The sequence below is a fragment of the Ictalurus furcatus genome, chromosome 11 (assembly GCF_023375685.1).
Source record: "Ictalurus furcatus strain D&B chromosome 11, Billie_1.0, whole genome shotgun sequence".
NCBI lineage: Eukaryota > Metazoa > Chordata > Actinopteri > Siluriformes > Ictaluridae > Ictalurus > Ictalurus furcatus.
In genome coordinates this window covers 22028354-22041782 of record NC_071265.1, presented here as the reverse complement: position 1 = coordinate 22041782, position 13429 = coordinate 22028354, and the positions used below count along the sequence as shown (strand labels likewise).

Sequence of the window (13429 nt, the reverse complement as noted above, 5' to 3'; positions counted from 1 at the left end):
CTTTATGTGTAATGAATCTAGAATATATGAAAGTTCTACTTTTTTAATTAAATTATGGGGTGGGGGGGGGGGGGTTTCCATGATATCCATCCATCCATCCATCTTCTACCGCTTACTCCTTCTTCAGGGTCGCGGGGGAACCTGGAGCCTATCCCAGGGAGCATCGGGCACAAGGCGGGGTACACCCTGGACAGGGTGCCAGTCCATCGCAGGGCACACTCAAATACACACCCATTCATACACTACGGACACTTTAGACACGCCAATCAGCCTACCATGCATGTCTTTGGACTGGGGGAGGAAACCGGAGTACCCGGAAGAAACCCCCGCAGCACGGGGAGAACATGCAAACTCTGCACACACATGGCCCTGGCGGGAATCGAACCCCGGAGGTGTGAGGCGAACGTGCTAACCACTAAGCCACTGTGCGCCCATTTTCCATGATATTCAAATATTAATTTTTTTGAGATGCATCTGTATGGGAAATTTTGGAAAGATGTGTTAGATCAGGGGTTCCCAAACTTTTCCAGGGCAAGGCCCCCCAAATGGCATTAACATTTGACCGAGGCACCCCTTTTGCAAGATGTCTTTAAAACACATTAAAATACAGACTTCTGAATATATCCCCCTTTTTTAAAAATTTATAATTACATCTTACATCTTTACATTACATTAGGAATTGATTGTGTGTGTGTGTGTGTGTGTGTGTGTGTGTGTGTGTGTGGTTGTCAGAGTGAGAAAGAAAAAATCATGTATTTATTTATTTTTCACACCAAATTGTTGAGGCCCCCCGGGCGCCCCCTGGTGGCCCCCACTTTGAAAACCACTGTGTTAGATACATCACCAATTAATGGAATATCTTTTGGAAGAATTGTGTACAGTTCCAGAGACTTGTAGAATCTATGCCAAGATACACTGAAGCTGTTTTGGAGGCTTGCAAAACAGTCCAACACTTTACTAAACACTTCATGTTGTTTTTTTCCCTTTAATTTGTCACCTGTCTTTGTTTCTAAAGTGACTAGCAACTTCTATGAAGGCCTGCAGCACAGCAACAAAATTTGCGAGGACTGGAGTCATGAATGGAATGCTAGTAATTGCTATTATCCGTTTGTCTATGTAATTTAGGTCTTGGGCTCATTATTTCAAGAAGCAAACATCTGCACTGTTTATGGTTTTCCATCAACAGTTGAGAGGTTATACACGAGACAGGCTAAATAACCCTCGTTAGAATTCCTATGCATTTTGCGTGAGACAGAGTTGGATAATGAGAACAATAACAATTTGTCAGGCACTAGGACCTGGGGCATGTCCTTCCCAGAGGAGGCACTCAGACAGAGACTCCTTACTCTAACTTTCACAGCAATCTGTTTCTCAGCCTCTACATATCTGAGTGGCACTAGATGACAGAAGGATTTGGTTTTCCTGATCTGGAATTTGGGATTAAGTGACAGAATAAAGTTTGGAATTTGCGAACTTCAGAACACTGGAATGTCAACAGCTTTCATACAACACTTTGGAAACTGTCAGAAGGGGACTGACAAGAACTACTGAATACTGGAAGAAAGAAATTTGAGGTTTGAGCCACTGTTTTTTCCCATTAACTTTACACTCTAAAGATCACAGGTTATCCATGTTATGTTGTTGCTTAAATCAAACATCGCTTCTTATGAGTTTGTAAGTGTTCATTTGTTGTGATATATTTTATCATATTTTCCTTTTTTTATTTTTAAAAGGATTTGACTGTAGTCAATAATTATCTAATAATTCAACCCATTTTTTTTTGCATGTACTATTATTAAGTACCAGTTTTTGGTGGAAAATATTTGGATTTGGCTTCTTTTCCACATGAACTTTTTCTACCTGATCTTTTTAAATGCCAGTATTTCTCTTTTTTCATTGAGATTGTGTTAAACTTTGACGTTACCTGCAGTAGTAATCAACATAAATCAACCCTCTCAACTGCTCATTTGATTTTAGGGGGTATAAAATATTTATCCTTGCCTTCAAACTTTTGGCACACACACTATACACATGACTCATATTACCTCAGGTCATATAGTAGAAAAGATTTGAGATTGGCAGCAGGAGAAATCTGCTGCTTTTATCTCCCATATGATCATACTTCAGGCAGAATGTCATCTCATCGCTAGTCATCATCACCATCCTTTATAACATGGTCAACTTCGTCTCAGTTACGCCTCTGTCACGCCTCAATCACTCATTATCCATTTATGAATACGAGCCATTACATCTCATTACATTCCTGGTGCACACATGCAAACAATGGAGTGGAGCTTCAGTATGCAGACATATTGTTGGCATGTTAACCAAGACCATTTGTACAGTTTTTGAATGTCCAGGTTTCTGGATTCTTTCATGGAGAAAGAAATGGAAAAATTTACAGTTGTGTTATGAAATGATTATTTGGTATTTGTAAAAAGGAACTTAGACTTTGGGAGACACAACAGCAGGTTCTTTTGCTAATGCAAACATATCTTAAGGTTTGACCCGGTGTTTAGTTAAGGTGATGTCTCTGCTTATCTCAGTGGCGCACAGGTCAAATATTTTCCAGACATTTAATAAATTCCCATTGACTCATGTGTACACAGCACGGCATTTAATAGACTTTTACACTCAATTCAAAAGTTCATTAAACTGACATATTTGAAATTGTTCATGTTTAAATTAAACATTAAATAAAACTTGGTGCATATTTACAAGCCGGTGCCCTTGAGCTGCTAATTTTACATCAGTAAAGGTGCTAAAGCCTCCACACACCCTGACACACTTAAAACATCATTCAGTAACTCATGAACAGGTATCTTTTAGTATCCCTAATCCGTCTCAACCATTTTGCAGAGTTATTACAACAACAGCCTTGAGAGGATTTGCTGTGCTGACCCCATGGGTTCACCCTACAGAGCTGGGGATTACTCAGAGGATAACAAGAAAAACTGGAGAAAAGAATTGTATGACCCAGAAGCCACACTAAGAAAATAAACACTCTGCCCAAGGACTAAGAGTCAATTACCAAGGTTCAGACTAAATAGAACGTAATGTCAGCGTACATATACATTACAGCGAAATAATTTTTTCACATATCCCAGCTTGTTAGGAAGCTTGGGTCAGCCATGAGACAACATCTCTGGAGCAGATAGGGTCAGGAGCCTTGCTCAAGGGCCCAGCAGTGGCAGCTTGGCAGTATTGGGGCTTGAACCCCCAACTTTCTGAGCCCTAACCGTTGAGCTACTACTGCCGGAGTATTAATAACTTCCAAGAGCACTTGAAATACAATTGTTGTCACTAAAATGTGGCGAGGAAAAAACACCCCTTGTTTACTTTATGACAAATTGGGAGGCATATGCCAAATTGAGTACATGTGCACCAATGCCAAGCTATTGATGCACTGATGTATAACACAGTAGAGTAAATTCTGCCTCATGTTCTGTTTGAAGATACAGAATAATGTGCCAACACGTGGCTTCAATTCCAAAGCTATCCAATAAATACGGCCCTGAATGTATGCACTCTGTCCCCTGTGCAGCTGTAAATCAGAATTTTGATATAAACTGTCTGGACTATTTACCATTTTCCCTCTGAAATAAGTTCAAGAGATGCAGGTGTTTCCCCATGAGAACCTCTCTCACACATCCTTTTTCCGCTGTTCTGTAAACTGTTAGAATATGTTAGAGGCCTTTATCTAAGACTTGGGTTATAGCCAAAAGTCTACTTTTTCTGTTTTCTGCAGTTCTGGGCAGTTTCCCCCTCATTCCAGTACCTAATAAGAGTGATCTCTTAACATTATTGTCAAAGCATGTCAAAGAGCTTGGTATTGATTCCTACCTTGCTAGTTATCTGATGCTCCCTTTCATATGAATGATATTTTTCCACATATCGTATCAAAAGGTTGGTAATATTAATATTCAATAGGTGTCATGTATTGAAGTTTGTGTATTTAACTAGTAATCTGTAATGTCACCAATAGAAAAGTTTGTGTTATCAGTTTACATGAGCATATAAAATATGAAAGCATTAGCAGTATATTTACAGATGCCAGAATTGTATTGTATTTCCTTATATTTATATATTATATAACCCTAATCAATACCCGTGAATATAAAACAGCGCACACCAGGTTTAAGTTGTGTGTATTTTAGTTGTGGATAAACCATCACCTCTGTAGTTGTGTGTAGGAATGATTTATGCATGTGATTTTAAACTTTACAACTAATTTCAATATTTAGAGGAGCCAAAGACAGTTGTGTACAGCTGCTATGAAGTATAATGTAAATCTGAACATCTGGTACAAAGTAGTATGGGGAAAACAACAGTGCCTGAAGACACTTGTTTGCTAATGGTGTAGTATGATGACTTGATTGTAGGCAGCTAAGCCCTAAAATTCATTGCCTCTTTTGGTACCCCATCTGGAGGCTTAGGCTGAAATTGAGCAAAGCTGAGGACACATTCCAGCCCTGTGGAGCAAAACACTTCATAACATGCTCATGGTGGTATCTGCCATAGTGGGTCAAGTAAAACTGAAACTGGCTTACAGTGTTTTCCTCATTGCTGCTGCTAATCAGACAATCCATTCACATCCAGAAAAATGACTAAATTTGGAAAAACTGTGGTGGTTCTATAGCTGATTTCAGTCTCATAGCAGACTTTTCAGTGGATAGAACAAGTTTTGTTTTCTCCAGTAGGTCACAAAAATTCGACTAAAAGTCAGGATATCTGTTTAGTCAAGTGTATGTTCTTGTAGTGACATCTAAAACGTGCACTGGTTCCTAAACACATACAAGTGAACTGTGCTGATATTGAATGCAGCGGGGATAATTTATGATCTCTGTCTGACGGAGCATCAAGTTCCTCCGCATGTTCCTCAGCATGGAGAATGTTTTCAGGCCTCAGAGAATGAGAATGTTGGCACGGATATTCCTAAGGGAATAACAATGTCATCCACAGCCTTTCTGTTTAAGCTGGCTTATAATGTCACAGTTCACCTTCCAGAAATTCTGAAACAGTGTCATTGTTTTGTTTTGCCAGAGGGTTTTGTACAAGGTAACAGCTTTTAGAGGAGGATTCTTAAAAATGAAATTAAGTGATGTCGTGGCCTGATGCCTGGATTTCACAATGGATGGATTTTCCGAGCTGGACTATCTAAAGTAATGTTTCTCGTAATTTGTGACGATGTACATGTGACTCTTTTTGTCTTCCAAACATGCATGTATTATTTTAATGCAAATCCAATTTGGTACAAGAGTTCTGGCTCCAGTGTGGTATTGTAAATCTGAAGGGTTAAAAGACATTGACACAGACTTTGAATACTGCCAAGAATACATTTTCCGTAGTCGGCAGAAAACATTTGGAAGCTCTGATTTCTTACGTAGGAAGCCTATCACTAGGACTAATGTTTAAATCTTGATGATGTCTTGGACATTCATGGCTAGAGGTCCAAGACATTTCTTTCTGGGTGGGAATAATGGTTTACTTCTCATCTCTATTAATCTACATTGGTACTGGTTATTTCTGGATATCTGCCAGCTCATGCACACAAATTTTCAGTCACGCTTTTTTCACGTGTGTTTTCCTTTGGATATGTTAACAGAAGTTGAAAAGATATGGTGTTTAGCTTCATGTGTCTCCAAGCAAGAATATTCTTCATTTCACTTTTCCAGTTTGATTGGTGCTGTGCGAAAGGAGGGAAATACAAGGCATGGTTGGAAATTAGGAATCATGACTATCACTGGATAAATAATTGGGCAGAGAAAAAATTGTGTTTTTTTGCATTTTAAATATAAATAATTACTAACCCTACTTTAAATGTTTCAGAACATATTTTAAGCTCATGTTGTAGGTAGACCACCTACAACCAGAGTTGCATGCTGTGTGATTATATACAATATAAGAACAGGCATAAAGCCCCAAAACAAGAATGGCGATAGGAAGACATGGCTGTATTTAACACTTAAAAACAGAAATTACAGCGCTATGTTATTAACACCTGTACTGACCTGCACTGCAGGAGAAAGTGTGTGTCTGTTTGATAATGCGACTCTTTGTTCACATTAAATAATATGACACTTCCGCAATTACTTGCAGTGCTAGCATAGCAAGGTTCTGTTAGAGTGAGAAAGCTTTCCTTAGGCAAAAGGACATGACCTAATACACTTGTTAATACAGAGAGAAACTTTGGCCACTAAAGATCTGGATTTGGATGAACAGTCCTGCTACATTCCTTAATTTGATTGTTAATTCTACCTGGACTTTCTGATTCCGGTGATCAGGTCCAACACATCTGGTTTGAATCTTCACACCCTGACAGATAGCCATCCTGTTTTCAGGAGTCCTTGTATTTATAGCTACCATTTCCTAATAGATTCCTTGTTGTAATAGAGCTTTTAGAAAGGCTGTCATGGAAATAGAAAAGTTGACAGTTGGTCTCAATTGCATGCGATTATCCTCTGTAGACGCAAAACAATGGCCAAGGGGCAAAATGGTTGTCTTAATTCCCAGATTCCTAGCAAGCTGTAGCTAGCTGGCAGACGAAGCAAAGTTTCCTTTAAAGCACATGGCCTGAAGCCCCAATCTTTTTGGAATGCCTTTTTGTCTTGAAATGCTTCTTTATGAATTTAGACATAATTATTACAGGCTTACATGTCTATGAACAATTTCCCAGAATTCTCTTGTAATCAATATATTATTATAATTAAGCTTTATGCAGACAATATACCTTAATAAGATATAGATCTGAATGCCACAATGTACAGAATTCAAGATTTGTAATAGAATTACTCACTCATTTCTTTCCAGTGTCATATATAGTCTCTCTCTCTGGAAACTGTACTGCGCTGCAGCTTTTACTACCTATATATGTCTGTTATTGGAGTTCACCACAGTACACCTCTTATCTTGCATTTTTCTTCAAATATGCATAATGTTACATAACAGACACATGACTGAACTTTAACAGAATCCCAAGTGTGAGATCCAGTAGTTTTATCATTTTAATTGAAAGGTACATGTATACTGAGGAAGCTGTCTGCATAGACCCCTGTCTTGTTATTATGGCTGGTCCCAAGTGAACGACACAGTCTATGGTCTCAGTGGAAACTCAATGATTATCTAAAACAGCTGCTTGTTTGATAGTGGTTTGAGGCTATAGTTAACATTTGTGAGGCATGAAATAATTGTTGAATGTTTGCATTTTGCTGAGGTAAAGTCTCTGAGGTACACCTTAATCATCAAGTCAAAAGTTAGAGAGCCTCGGTTTTATTATTTCTGGAAGTACACACTTCCTGTTCCCCTTGTTGGAAATTATTTTCAATATGTATTTCATTATAGTTATTGATTATCTTATTAATTAAAATCTGCAACATTCAAATTTATTTTAAATTAACATTTATCCTTACTTTTGTTGAGAGAGGAAATTGTTTCCTGCCAACGAGTAGAATTGTATCTCTTTTTTTTTCTTTTTTTTAATTCAGTTGTACTGGATTTGCAATATGTTAATACACACTAATTACAAATTCTGCTATGTTACTATCACAAAAAAATTCTAAGTGCTTTTCGACTGAATTTGGAACATATGGATATTCAGACCATTTTCTGCCTACCACACTGAATCAGTGTCTAACCAGATTTGACTGTTACCGGACCTGCAGCAATGCAGACCACACACAGACATGCAGACAGACGCACAACACCTCTGACCCGTCTATCTGACAGGGGAAGTGGTCCTGCACATTCCAAAATGACAAGCCTTCCCATGGCAGAGGCGATGCTAGTTTGTCACTTTTCCACTTTTGAAGATGTGACACAGGTGTGTGAGGAAAACTGCACACTACTTTAAAACCTTTCTGGCACCAGCTGAACTGATATAATACTTGCCACTTGATGTAGTCAGATATGCTCCATGCAATAGAAAGAAACTACACCATTAGGGAGAAGAACTACATCTTTAGATTTTATGACTATAGGACTGGAATAATGGATTAATGGAATAAGTCTCTTAGTGGATACTGCACCCTAAACTGATCTATGTTTGTTTATAAGATTATTTTTAACTCTCCCTAAGATCTTGAATATATAGAATAGTCAGGAAAGGGCAGATTGAAATTTAACTCCATGCCCCCATGTCTTATTGAAAACGCTTTCCACATGAATAATTGTGTGTGCAGGTCATAGATGTGGATGTACTGTATGTATGTATAAGTGTACGATTTTAAACTTGTGTTATTTTTTTTTTTTTACACAAACAATAATTAATAGATGCAATAAGGAGGGACCGGAAGCTTCAGTCAACTGCAGTTTAAAAGTCATCCTGCCAAGTGGTTTGTGCAATGCTAGATAAGCTGCATAATTATTTGTGATGTACTTGTTGTAGCAGTCCTAGCAGTTTCTAGTGATTTTTTTTAAAAAAAGTGATTTCTTAAATATTGTGACATTTTAGAATTTGGTCTTTTACCAATGCAAAATTAACCATTATTTTGGCTTCATGAAACAAAAAAGTATGCATTTTTCAGCTCTACTTTTCACCACACAAGGGTAAACAGTCGCCACCCTTATGGAATAAAGCTTAGCATCTTGCAAGTCTATGAATAGAAGATGGCATATAGTGTGTGAGATTTTGAATAAATGTTGTAGTTAATAATACTGAATGTGTTTTGTGAAGGCCCGTGCTGGGTGCCGTAGGCTGCCGGATCAGAGCCAACACAAAGCCACGATTTATCCATGTGTTTTTCACACAAGAATGCTCATGGAGGGTTTTCCTTCAGGCGGTGGCTTTCGCAGGCCTATGATTGCAGATAAGAATGTGTGTGTGTGTGAGTGTGTGGTTGTGTGTGTGTGTGGTTGCAACTGAAGGGGTTCACATTTCCCTTTTGAAAGGTGTGACAGTGGGAAACTGTGGAACTGTTACCATATGAAAATGGGCTGTGGTTTTAGGGGGCGATTATTGAATCCTCTTGGATTTACGTGTCGCCAGGACCATTGGTGGCCCTGCTAGACAGAATGCTTTCACTAGATTTAACTAGACTCCATTCCAGCTAATGAGTGCTAGGTCAGCACCTAAGGTTTTCCTAGTCCAACTCAGCAAAGCCACAAATGCAGACACACACAAATAAGCTACCTTATATTAACGATGGAATGAAAAACCACCGTTCATACTCTGCATATGTGGCATTAGACTTATAAGACTGTGTGTGGTGATGGTGTGTATTTGTGCTAGTTTATGTTTGCTTGTGTGTCACTACAGAGTTTCATGAGAGTGAGCTGTGTTTCAAACGACTACAGCAATTTTGTGTTATTTGGGTAGTGATTCTTTTCGCTAAATATTTCAAAATTCATTCATATGTTATGAGTGACAAAGCAGAAATATTAGAGAAATATTTGTAATATACTGAAAATTTGAAAATCCCTGCCATTTGCCCAGTGTTCCTGTGATAGGCTCTGGATGCACAATGACCCTGAGCTGCATAATGTGATTAATGAAAATGAATAAATAAATGAAAAGTGGAGAATTTTGTTCTGTGAAATATTTTTAGAATTACTCAATTATTTAGCTAATTGGGCTTATTGTCATTCAGAAGCAGAGAGCTTGTAGGAGCTAATGACTTGACACTGGCCGCTCAGACCATGATGAATCTCCAGTATTCCCCCTGAGGTCAGACAGGGAAGACGAGTTCACCTGGACACGTCTCACAGGTAAACACAGTCCGCACCTGAATGTCTCTTCACTAGTCGTTTACTTCTAGTACATTTTTCTTTACTGAAAGGTTCAAGGGAATGCAAAAAACTGCTTTTCTGTTGAAGTGCGAATTTCCTGGGTAACATACTTTACATATATCTTTCAGTTATACAGTGCCCTCCACTAATATTGGCACCCTTGGTAAATATGAGCAAAGAAGGCTGTGAAAAATTGTTTTTATTGTGTAACCTTTTGATCTTTTGTTAAAAAAAATCACAAACATACTCTGTTCTCATGGATATCAAACAATTGCAAACACAACACAGGTTTATCCAAAAGCAGTTATCTTTCTTAACTATATGTGTGCAACAATTATTGGCAGCCCTATGAATTCATATGAGAAACATATATTTGAAGTATATTCCCATATATTTAAATTTCTGTCTTACACCTGGGTGACTAGGAACAGAAAATTGTTCAACCATGACTTCATGGGGTTTCACAGAGGTATAAATATGAGGTAACACATAGGCCAAATTCCCTTAGTCATTCATAACAATGTGGAAGACCAAGGAATATAGCTGTGATGTGCGGCAAAAGGTTGTTGAGCTTCACAAAATGGGAAGTGGCTATAAGAAAATAGCACAAGCATTGAAATTCAGGGCAATAATTAAGAAGTTCCAGTCAACTGGAAATGTTATGAATCAATCTGGAATTGGACGTGTGTCTAAAGTCTCCAAAACTACAATCTGAAGTCACCTACATCACCACAAGTTGTTTGGTAGGGTTTCAAGAAAAAAGCCTCTACTCTCACCCAAAAACAAACTCAAGTGTCTTCGGTGTGCCAGACACTACTGGAACTACAAATGGGATTGGGCTCTATAAACAGATGAAACCAAATAGAGCTTTTTGGCAATAAACACCAGAGGTGGTTTTTGTGCACACAGAGAGGTAGCCATATGGAAAAGTACCTCATCCCCACGGTTAAATATGGTGGTGGCTCTTTAATGTTTTGGGGCTGTTTTTCTGCCAGAGGACCTGGACATTTTGTTAGGTTACATGGCATCATGGACTCCATCAAATATCAACAGATATTAAATGAAAACCTGACTGCCTCTGCCACAAAGCTTAAAATGGGCCATGGTTGGATCTTCCAACAGGACAATGATCCAAAACATACATCAAAATCAACACAAAAATAGTTTACTGACCATAAAATCAAGGTCCTGCCATGGCCATCCCAGTCCCCTGACTTAAAGCCATAGAAAACCTGTGGGGTGAACTGAAGAGGAGAGTCCACCAGCGTGGACCTGAAATTTGAAGGATCTGGAGAGATTCTGTATGGAGGAATGGTCTCAGATACCTTGCCATGTGTTCTCCAGCCTCATCAGGCATTATAGGAGAAGACTCAGAGCTGTTATCTTGGCAAATGGAGGTAGCACAAAGTATTGAGTAAAAGGGTGCCAATAATTGTTGCACACCTACAGTTAACAAAGCTATTTTTTGATAAACCTGTGTTGCGTTTGCAATTGTTTGATATCCATGAGAGCAGAATATTTTTGTGAAATTTTTAAACAAAAGATCAAAAGGTTGAACAATAAAGACAATTTTTCACAGCCTTCTTTGCTCATATTTACCAGGGGTGCCAATATTAGTGGAGGACTCTGTAGATGCAAAGAAGAATAAGAACTATTCTGTCAACTTTTTTCATAAAAGCTATAAGGCAAATACAGAAATGCGGTATGGGATGATAACCATCCGACTTAATATCAATGTTTTTGGTATATAACATGATTAAAGGGAAAATGCTTGAAATTTTTTTAAACTGTCTGTTTTTTAGGGGATTGCTCTTAGCCTTTTTTAATAATGTAAGATGAAGTTAAAAATACAGCGAGTAGACAGCCCTGTTTTAGAAATCCTTAGTAATTCATAGGCTGCGTCACACCTGGTTATAACCTTTTGTGACATTTTCTTAAACAGCAGGGTAGACTGACTACAGTCTGTGCTGTAAATGAAAACCATCTCATTTTTCTACATATTGTTTCTTTTTATCTAAAATCAAACCTATACATAGACTAAATCTTTCATATTTTCTACAATACATGTTTAAAGATGAGGTGAACATACCACTGATAAGCCTGTAAACAAACCTACAGTGTAAATGAAATCTATAATGTAAGTGATATCTATTAAAAATCTCTGTGATGATTTATATTCTGTTTATATGTACCTGCTCTAGTATATTTTTCATCCACTTATTTGAAAAGACCTGTTCATTAAATATGAGTTAACTAAACTGAGGTGCTTCTGACATTGACATTTATCATAAGTACAGGTGTAACGCTGTGCTGATCATTGTACACATTTGTCTGTACACAAAACTCTATCATCCTGATAAATAACAAATAATGTAATTAGTAATAGACAGATCAGTGATCACATTAAATACGTGTGTAATCACAAGTTTAAGAAGGAACAAGAAGCTATTCTCTGGAATAACTCCTATGTAACTACTTAACAGTGCCTTATTCTCGTAAACAGTTATACTAGTATGCAGTAACACCTGTAATAATTACAGTGTTTCTAACACACTTTTATTTTAATTGTGGTCATATTTCCCTCTAGGTCCTGGTGTGCCCATGCGGTGGTCCTTGTTAGCTCTGCTGCTCCTGTTCTGCAGCCACAATTTGGCACTGCGAGCGGGCGATATCTGCCCACAGGACAGCAACCATGAGCAGACAGCTGACCCTACGCCCACAGTGGACCCCAAACTCTTCAACAAGAGGCGCTACCGGTCACCTCGTGTGTTTTTCAGCGAACAGCCCCCTGACTCAGAGCCGGAAGAACACCAGGGATCAAAGAACAGGACGAAGAGGCGGGCAGGACAGCCACAGAATCGTGGTGTGTACTCAGTGTGTGAGAGCATCAGCTTCTGGGTGGGCAATAAAACAAAAGCAACAGACATCTCAGGCAACGAGGTAACCGTGCTGCCTGATGTCAACATCAATGACGTCAAGAAAAAGCAGTACTTCTTTGAAACAGTGTGCAGCGGGGCCAGAACTGGGGGCTCTGGCTGTCTGGGAATTGATGTGCGCCACTGGAACTCATACTGCACCAACTCCCACACATTTGTGAGAGCATTGACTTCTTTCAAGAACCTGGTGGCTTGGAGACTTATTAGGATCAACGTAGCCTGTGTGTGTGTGCTCAGCCGCAAGTCGTGGAGACAATGACAGTCTGTCATATAAAGTTTGACTTGTATGTTGGTCATTATATGCCTGATATTCCAACCCAATAACAATAAAATTAAAAAAAACATAGAATGAAATCATCAACAAAAATTTTATGAACAAGGCATTCATTTGATATGCCTTATTACTATCAATCATGCTATGGCCTTATGAGAGTCTATATCAAGCCATATGGTGAAATCTGTAGCAGAACATTAGTATCCTATTATTTTTCAAGATGGACATGCTTAGTTTTCTTTGCTGACTACAGAGATTACAGAGAATGAAAATGCTTGTTTATGATGACTGCATATGTTATGCATATTTTGTTATTGTTATTGCTATTGTTATTTATTAAATCTGGAGCAATAATATTTTTCAGTGTATTGCGGACTTAGAAATGAGATTTATTAAATGTGAGACTGAGTTACAGTTCTATGCTTATTGGATGAAAAATATTATTATGTTATAATACTATAGCACAGGTGCAGTTAAGGATTATTTTCAAATATTT

The 13429-nt window shown here is 38.3% G+C and overlaps 1 protein-coding gene across 5 annotated transcripts in view; it reads left to right on the top strand.

Annotated features, from left to right (window-relative positions):
* The first annotated feature begins 1212 nt into the window (after positions 1-1212).
* The window catches only part of ngfb (nerve growth factor b (beta polypeptide)), a 12552-nt gene continuing 335 nt past the window's right edge, over positions 1213-13429 (top strand). The window contains exons 1-4 of one of the 5 annotated variants that reach the window (XM_053636893.1): positions 1218-1574; positions 2860-2969; positions 9588-9702; positions 12311-13429. The exon at positions 12311-13429 is cut by the window's right edge and continues 335 nt beyond it. In XM_053636893.1, coding sequence (XP_053492868.1) covers positions 12325-12918 — 594 coding nt within the window. In that variant the 5' untranslated portion in view covers positions 1218-1574; positions 2860-2969; positions 9588-9702; positions 12311-12324 and the 3' untranslated portion in view covers positions 12919-13429. Of the gene's footprint in view, positions 1575-2859; positions 2970-9584; positions 9703-12310 lie in introns of all 5 variants that reach the window. The other 4 variants (XM_053636890.1, XM_053636892.1, XM_053636889.1 and 1 more) reach the window with 4 other exon arrangements.